The following is an 8,608-nucleotide window of genomic DNA, read 5'->3' as shown; positions in this document are numbered from 1 at the left end:
TTCTTTAAAGATTTGTTTCTAAAATTTCAATTATGAAAATAATTATTATTTTTTTTTTTTGAAGGGAGTTGAAATATAAAACTTAATTGTGCTTAGACTCAGTTAATGCATTTTATTATAGACTACTCTCATGAGTTAAACATTTGAGTTGCACCGTAAAGCACATCGATAGAAAGAAAATTCAAGACTTGGTAAAGTTTGTCATTCTCGAGCCTATCAAAATACCTTAGAAAAGTCATACCCATCTCTCAACTCTCGTATTTTCCGTGTTTTGACTTTGAACACTGGATAATAACTCATTACTCACTATTTCATATTCCTCGTCTCATATATAAAACTGTATCTTCTCCAGAAAAAACTCAACAACAAACCAAATTCTCAACGCCTACAACAACAAAACCTCAAACTCTATCTCCTAATCCTTACTTATCTCTCATCTCATCTGGGTTTTTCTTTAAAAACACTTTCTTCAAGGTCTTGATCATCAAAAATGGAAGATATTGATGTCCCTCCATTTTTTCTCTGCCCCATTTCTCTGCAAATAATGAAAGATCCAGTTACAGTACCAACTGGAATTACATATGATCGAGAGAGTATAGAAAAATGGCTATTCTCAGGCAAAAACAATACTTGTCCGGTCACCAAACAAGTCATATCAGATTGTGAGCTAACTCCAAACGTAACTCTTATGCGTTTGATACAATCTTGGTGCACTCTTAATGCTTCTCATGGCATAGAAAGAATTCCAACTCCAAAACCTCCAGTTAGCAAAGCACAGATATCTAAGCTTATAAAAGATGCCACCATGTCATCGCCACAGCAACAGATGAAATGTTTGAAGAAGCTACGTTCAATGGCTAATGTTAATGATACAAATAAAAGATGCATGGAATCTGCAGGCGTTGTGGAGTTCTTGGCTTCCATTGTTAATACCTACAATTCTTTATCTTTTGAAGAATATTCGTCTTCGAATCTTGAAGAGATTAATGAGGCAATAAGTCTGAGCGATGAAGCTTTAAGCTTTCTTTACGGTCTTCAATTATCTGAATCTGGATTGAAGGTACTTATAAGTAAAAATGCAGAAATTATTGATTCTTTAACAAGAATCTTGAAAAATGGGAATTACGAGTCTCGGGCATATTCAGTTTTGTTACTGAAGTCAATTCTTGAAGTTGCTGATCCGATCCAGCTTATAAATTTAAGACAAGAACTATTTGTCGAAATAGTTCAAATTTTACGCGATCAAATCTCACATCAAGCAACAAAATCTTCTCTACGATTGCTCGTAAATCTTTGTCCATGGGGAAGAAACAGAGTCAAAGCAGTAGCAGCCAATGCAGTGTCTGTTTTGATTAATCTTCTTCTTGATTCGTCAGAGAAAAGGGTTTGTGAGATGGCGTTAATGGTTCTTGATCTGGTCTGCCAATGTGCAGAAGGAAGAGCTGAGTTGTTAGGACATGGCGCAGGGCTTGCAGTAGTTTCCAAGAAAATACTGAGAGTTTCTCAAGTGGCAAGTGAAAAAGCAGTGCGGATTTTGTTATCAATCTCAAAATTTTCAGCAACCAACAATGTTCTTCAAGAAATGCTGCAAATAGGTGTTGTGGCTAAGCTTTGTTTAGTGCTTCAAGTGGATTGTGGAATCAAGAATAAAGAGAAGGCTAGAGAAGTGCTTAAATTGCATGCTAGAGCTTGGAAGAATTCTCCTTGTATACCTGCAAATTTGCTCTCTTTTTATCCTTCTTAATTAGTTAATTAATTAATTAATTAATTAATTAGTTAATCAAGAGAGGAAAAAAAAAAGAGATCATTCATATTTTAGTGTAATTTTTTTTTAATTAGCTAGTCTGTACATAATTCTTACATATCAAGGAAAAAGAAAAGTAGATCTATACTTGGATACAAAGTGGTGTCCAATTACATGGCATGAAAAATATTGGAAATTTTTCTATTTTAAGCAAATTAATGATATACATGAAAGTTGAGACTCATCTGATATCGTGTACTACATATCTTTAATTTCCTCTTCTGTGTTCAGTTGAATTAGTTGGATAAAAGTTATTGGATTGAACTTAAAATTTAACTAATTAGTTCATCACGAATCAATTTTAAATTTAATTAATTAATTAATTCTGAATCAATTTTATCAAGTTACATCAAAATGATGTTGTTTTAATTTGATTGATGTATTTTTATTGACTTGTTGATTTCAAGTTCAAATGTAAAAGTTTAGTTTGTTTATGGTATCAAATGAGTTGGAATTTTACTATTTTTGAATGAGTTAAAATTCGAGTTTAACAATATTTGTTGTTATAGCCTTAGCTTGAAATGTTTGTACTATTACCTGTAGCTTGAAATTAACAATAATTTGATATGCAAAGGTGGTAATCAACGTTCGATTTATCCTATAACAAGATAATTAATTTACATAGATTATAAGTTGATAACCTTAAACCATTCTCATTTGTCAATCCTAATACAAAGACTAAGCTTAATTAATTGATAAATTCTCCCAAATTTATACTCTATCCGTCTAAAGATACATAAATTGTTTTGAGTATTTTAATGAGTTAAAATATGAATTGTTTTAAGTATTTTAAAGAATAATAAATGGTTTTTTAATATTAATTATCTTTATTTATGTTAAATATAATAATTATCTCTTATGTTACTTTTAATTTTGAGATAAAGATAAGATAAAGAATAGTTTAATCAAATAACTTAGAGAATTATTATTGCTTCGATATGACAAAGTCACTTATCTTTAAAATAAAATAAAATAAAATAAAATAAAAAAAAGGAAAATTCTTTTGATTAGTGCAAACACCATTGGCAATTTGCAGCAACTTTTTTTATATTAAGTGGGTCCCCTGAAGCATTCAAACGGCTGCAACCCATGTTTGAACGGAACCTTTTATGGTGGCTGGACCTGGAGGTTTACTTTTCTTGTTTTCTTTTTAATTTAATACAGCCATGAGGTCAACGTCACGTTGTTTAATTAATTTATATTGAACCACACCGAAGTGGAGACAAAACCCATTTTGCCCCCAAAACTATTTAAGTTTTTATCAATTCACAACTCATATTTTTTTCTCTCTGTTTCTTGTTTAATCACACGTCTTTATACTTAAACTCGAAATAATATTTAGATAAAATTCTCTTAATTACGTCGAATCTATATTTTCACTTCTGATTTTACAAGAAAAATTTGTTTAGAGTTACAATGCATTTTTGTTAATCCAGCTGTCTATATTCATTCTTATATAGTACAAAACAAGAGAGAGTGTGTGTGGAGAGAGATTTTGATTTTTGATTTTTTATATTATATAATATATAATAAATGTGTTTCAAAATTATTGATTGTATAATTATTAGGTGGAGTTCACATTAATTTTACTAAAATAATTAATGGTTCTATTAGTTACCGTTAAATATTGTTGACTTAAAATTAGTTTTGAGGATTCAGTTGCCCCTAACAAACAATTTCTATCTATCTTCATTATTTTCTTTTTCGGTTGTTATCATATATAAAAATTAAGACCACCAGCATTTCCATTTTGACAAATAGTTCAATACTTACTTTTCATTTTGTACTATACAGAATACTGCAACTTTTAATATTAGGATTTCAGAAATTGAAGTAGAAAATCTTGGAGAATTCTATTTGATGAAAATTAAACTAAGAATATATACTTTTTCACATATAGTATTCAATGAATAAAAAAAATTAAATTATCTCTCATAATAATTATATTATATAAGAAATACTCCATTTATCCCAAAATATAAGTCGTTTAATGCTTTTACATGAGGATTAAGGAAGTAATTAACTCTTTTGGATTATAACAAAATTAAAAATAATTTAACTAAATTATGTTTTATATCAAAACAAATATATTTTTTGTATTTGATGTAAATAAGGGTTATTAAGTCCTAAGTGATAAGATAAGGATTAGCCGTTTCTATAGCTAAGTATTACAGGTTGTAAGTTATCATATTGTAACTGCTCTCTCTATTTAAAGTGTTGTACAGTAGCAACTGAAATACATTGGGGAAAACCTTAATTCATCTGTTATCTTTTATGGTATCAGAGCCGTAAAAACTACGGTTTTTTTTTTTTTTCTTATACATTTCTAATCATCCAAGATTAGCTCTCTATTTTTTTTTCCCTTTTATCTTTTCCTTCGACTCTATTGCTAGATTTCATGGCTTCATCATCGAATGTTCCAAATATTACCCACTCTTCTGGCCGTACCTTGATTTCATTCAATTCTTCTCAGTTTCCTTTAAAGTTAACGTCCCAAAATTATCCTTCCTGGCGTGCTCAGGTGGTTCCTGTCCTTAGGGGTTATGGTTTGCTTGGGTATGTTGAGCGAACGATTTCTCCTCCTCCTTCGGTTATACAGAAAGATGGGAAGGAGGTACCGAATTCTGATTATGAGTTCTGGGTGTGTCAAGATCAATTGATTTTGGCTGCCATTATAGGTGCTACAAGTTTTTCTGCTATGCATGTGGTTAATTCAGCCGATAACTCTGCTGATGCCTGGGATCGGATTCAAAGTTCCTTTGCAAACAAATCTGCGACTAGAATCATCTCTCTTCGTGAAAAATTATCTAATTTTAAAAGGGAATCCAGGTCAGTTTCTGAGTATTTGCAGATGGTTAAAGTTGTCTCTGATGATTTATCTCTTTGTGGCAGTCCAGTATCTGCTATTGATTTAGTTATTTATGTGCTCAATGGAATTGGACCTGAGTTTAAGGAAATAGCAGCGGCTGTGCGTGCTCGTGATTCTATAATCTCGTTTGAAGAATTAGAAGACAAGCTTCTTGCACATGAGTTGTATCTCAAACGCACTGATCCAACTTTTGAAGTGGTGCCAGTTACTGCCAATTTTGTTCGGAAAGGATCTTCTTTTCGAAAGAATGATGCTTCTGTTGATAAGTCCAACTTCCCTCTTGACTCTCAAGGTCGACAGATGAACAATTATGGTCGGTCGAAGATTACTTGCCAGATTTGTGATCGACCTGGTCACTCAGCAAAACAATGCTTTAAGGCAAAGAATTTTTTCAAGAACAATTTTCCTCAACCACGGGCAAATTCAGTTACTTCTTCTGCTTCTCCTGACAACAGCTGGGTTCTTGATACTGGGGCAACTCATCATGTCACCAATGATTTACAGAATCTCTCACTTCATGCTCCATATGATGGCCTTGATGAGCTTCATTTGACTGATGGATCAGGTTTGCGTATTACACATGTTGGTTCACAGCGTCTTTCTTTTCCTTCAAAGACATGCTCTCTTACTAATGTGTTGTGTGTTCCTAAAACTAGAGAGAATCTCATATCTGTCTCTGAGTTTTGTTTACAGAATAATGTGTCCATTGAATTTTTCTTTGATTGTTTTCTTGTGAAGGATCTGGTCATGGGGGAGATCATAACAAAAGGGCGAATTAAGGATTCCTTGTATCGTCTGTCGTCTTTGTCTACAGACCGATTGGCTTCTAGTCCTCAAGCTTGTGTTAGTGTTCGTGCATCTTCGTTGTTTTGGCATAATCGTCTTGGTCATCCTTCCAAGAAAATCTCAAGTTATATTTTGTCTAAATTCAGTTTGCCTGTTTCTCTTAGTGAAAGCTTTAATTGTGATTCTTGTCAATGTAATAAGAGTCATAGACTCGCGTTTGGGACGTCGTCTTTAAAAAGTTCTCGTCCTTTAGAGTTATTATATTCAGACTTGTGGGGTCCTGCTCCTGTTGAATCTGTTGATGGGTTCAAATATTATGTTATTTTTGTTGACCATTTTACGAAATATATTTGGTTGTTTCCTTTAAAATTCAAGTCTGATGTTTCTACAATCTTTCCCGTGTTTCAAAAGCTTGTTGAGAATAAGTTTTCCACTAAAATTGTGTCTGTTTATACTGATGGGGGAGGTGAATATACTGCTTTAGGATCAATTTTTCGAAATAATGGTATTTCTCATCTTCTAACACCACCTCACACTCCTTAACATAATGGGGCAGCGGAACGTCGGCATAGACATTTGGTTGAAACTGGGCTTACTCTTCTTCATTCAGCCTCTTTGCCGAAAACATACTGGTCTTATGCTTTTAAAACTGCAGCATATTTAATTAACAGACTCCCAACTCCAATTCTTGGTTATTTGTCGCCTTATTATAAGCTTCTTGGTCAACATCCAAATTATAATAGTTTGAGGGTTTTTGGTTGTTTATGCTACCCGTGTCTTCGACCTTATGCTAAAAATAAATTTTATATAAAGTCTAAACCATGTATCTTCTTGGGATACTCTTCCAACCAGAGTGCTTATCTTTGTTATGATTATAATAGTGGTAGACTTTATGTTTCTAGACATGTGCAGTTTTGTGAAATGATTTTTCCAGGTCAAGATAAACTGGAGAATGCTACAGCCCCTGTCGATTCTTGGTATGATCTTTCTGTTATCAATTCTGCTCCTCCTGTACAGGCGGTTCCGTTTTACTCTTCTAATAGTGACACTTCTTCTACTGACTTGTTATCTTCTAGTTTAGCTGTCACTCCTTCTCCAAATAACGTAGCTGCTTCACTTTCTGTTCCAGTCGAAGTAGCTGTTCCAGAGTCTGAGTTAATCGAGCCTGATCCTGTCCCATTGCAAGTTGTATCAGATTCTGTTTCTGTTTCCAATCCTGTTGCGTGAATGCACCCTATGAGAACTAGATCCCAAAATAATATTTTCAAGCCTAAACGTCTTAATCTAGTCACTAAATATCCTTTACCTACTGCTATTGAACCAACATGTGTTTCGCAAGCTTTAAATCATAATGAGTGGCGTGCTGCTATGTCTGATGAATATAATGCATTAATCTCTAATGGAACTTGGTTATTAGTGCCTCCCGACAGGAATCAAAATTTGGTGGGTTGCAAATGGATCTTTCGGTTGAAAAAGAATCCAGATGGGAGTATTGCAAAGTATAAAGCGCGCTTGGTTGCAAAGGGTTACAGTCAGAGACCGGGGGTGGATTTTGAAGAAACATTTAGTCCTGTTTTAAAGCCAGCAACAATTCGGGTTATTCTTACACTTGGAGTGACAAAAAGGTTGGACATCAGACAATTAGATGTTAATAACGCATTTCTTCATGGGCCTTTACAGGAAGATGTTTATATGAGACAGCCACCCGGATTTGTTGATAATTCTAAGCCAAATCATGTTTGTAAATTGGTGAAGGCCTTGTATGGCCTTCGACAAGCTCCACGAGCTTGGTATCAGGCTTTACGAAAGTGTGTTTTGGATTTTGGGTTTATTCAATCCAAATGTGATCATTCTTTGTTTTTGTATTGTAACGATGGTGTAGTTTGCTATTTCTTAGTCTATGTTGATGATTTACTTCTCACAGGAAATAGTCCAAGCTTTATTCGGTTATTCGAGAAAGAACTTGCTTCTAAGTTTTCACTTAAGGAGCCACAGCCCTTACATTTCTTTTTGGGGATTGATATCCATCGGTGCAAAGATGGACTTTTCTTATCACAACATCATTATATTACTCGGCTTTTACTTACAGCGAAAATGGATGGTTCAAGGCCGGTTAGAACACCTATTGCCACGACAGCTATATTGGTTAAAAATGATGATGATAAGTTCATTGTTGATGGTACAGGTTTTCGGAAATTGGTGGGAGCTTTGCAGTATTTGACTTGGACACGCCCGGATATTTGTTATTCAGTCAATAAATTATCCCAGTTTATGCAGAAACCCACTGCTAAACATTGGGAGGCCCTCAAACGTCTAATGAGATATTTGAAGTCTACAATTGATCATGGGATTCTTGTGTCTCCTCACACTTCTTTGCAATTTCATGCCTTTTCGGATGCCGATTGGGCAGGTGATCCGATTGATAGAATGTCTACAACTGGATTTGTTTTGTATTTGGGATCTGTACCTATTTCTTGGTCTTCTAGGAAGCAAAAATCGGTAGCACGGTCATCAACCGAAGCTGAATATAGAGCAGTGGCATCGGCAACATCAGAAATGGTTTGGGTACAATCATTGTTGGTTGAGTTGGGTTGTTCGAATAGCTCTATTTCTTGTCCAGTATTATATTGTGATAATGTTTCAGCCACATATGCTTGTCACAATCCGGTTTATCATTCCAAGATGAAGCACATCGAGATTGATATACACTTTGTGCGTGATTTGGTTCAAAAAGGCAAGATTCGAATTGCTCATGTTTCTTCTAAGGACCAATTGGCAGATTTGTTGACAAAAGCATTGCCAAGGTCCATATTTGCGACAAATCGATACAAGATTGGTGTTCGTTGTGGAACCTCAATCTTGCGGGGGAGTATTAAGTCCTAAGTGATAAGATAAGGATTAGCCATTTCTATAGCTAAGTATTACAGGTTGTAAGTTATCATATTGTAACTGCTCTCTCTATTTAAAGTGTTGTACAGTAGCAACTGAAATACATTGGGGAAAACCTTAATTCATCTGTTATCTTTTAAGGGTAACATTGAAAAACTATTATTTACTACTTTTTAAAATACTCAAAACGACTTATATTTTGAAACAAAATAATTATTCAAAAACGATTTATGTGTTAGGCAGAGGAGTAATTCTCAATC

The 8,608-nt window shown here is 34.0% G+C and overlaps 1 protein-coding gene across 1 annotated transcript; it reads left to right on the top strand.

Annotated features, from left to right (window-relative positions):
* Positions 1 to 344: 344 nt before the first annotated feature.
* LOC105635806 (E3 ubiquitin-protein ligase PUB22) lies at positions 345 to 1,988 on the top strand. Its single transcript, XM_012218919.4, has one exon. It carries the CDS (start codon positions 491 to 493, stop codon positions 1,742 to 1,744), a length of 1,254 nt encoding a protein of 417 aa, XP_012074309.1. The 5' UTR covers positions 345 to 490; the 3' UTR covers positions 1,745 to 1,988.
* The last annotated feature ends 6,620 nt before the right edge of the window (positions 1,989 to 8,608 follow it).

Source organism: Jatropha curcas, chromosome 2 (genome assembly GCF_041381405.1).
Source record: "Jatropha curcas cultivar XTBG-Jc1 chromosome 2, XTBG_Jcur_1.0, whole genome shotgun sequence".
NCBI lineage: Eukaryota > Viridiplantae > Streptophyta > Magnoliopsida > Malpighiales > Euphorbiaceae > Jatropha > Jatropha curcas.
This window is presented reverse-complemented; position numbering and strand designations above follow the sequence as displayed.

Excerpts from the sequence above, each read along its gene's own strand:
- LOC105635806 (XM_012218919.4), top strand. The coding sequence starts at position 491 with ATGGAAGATATTGATGTCCCTCCATTTTTTCTCTGCCCCATTTCTCTG.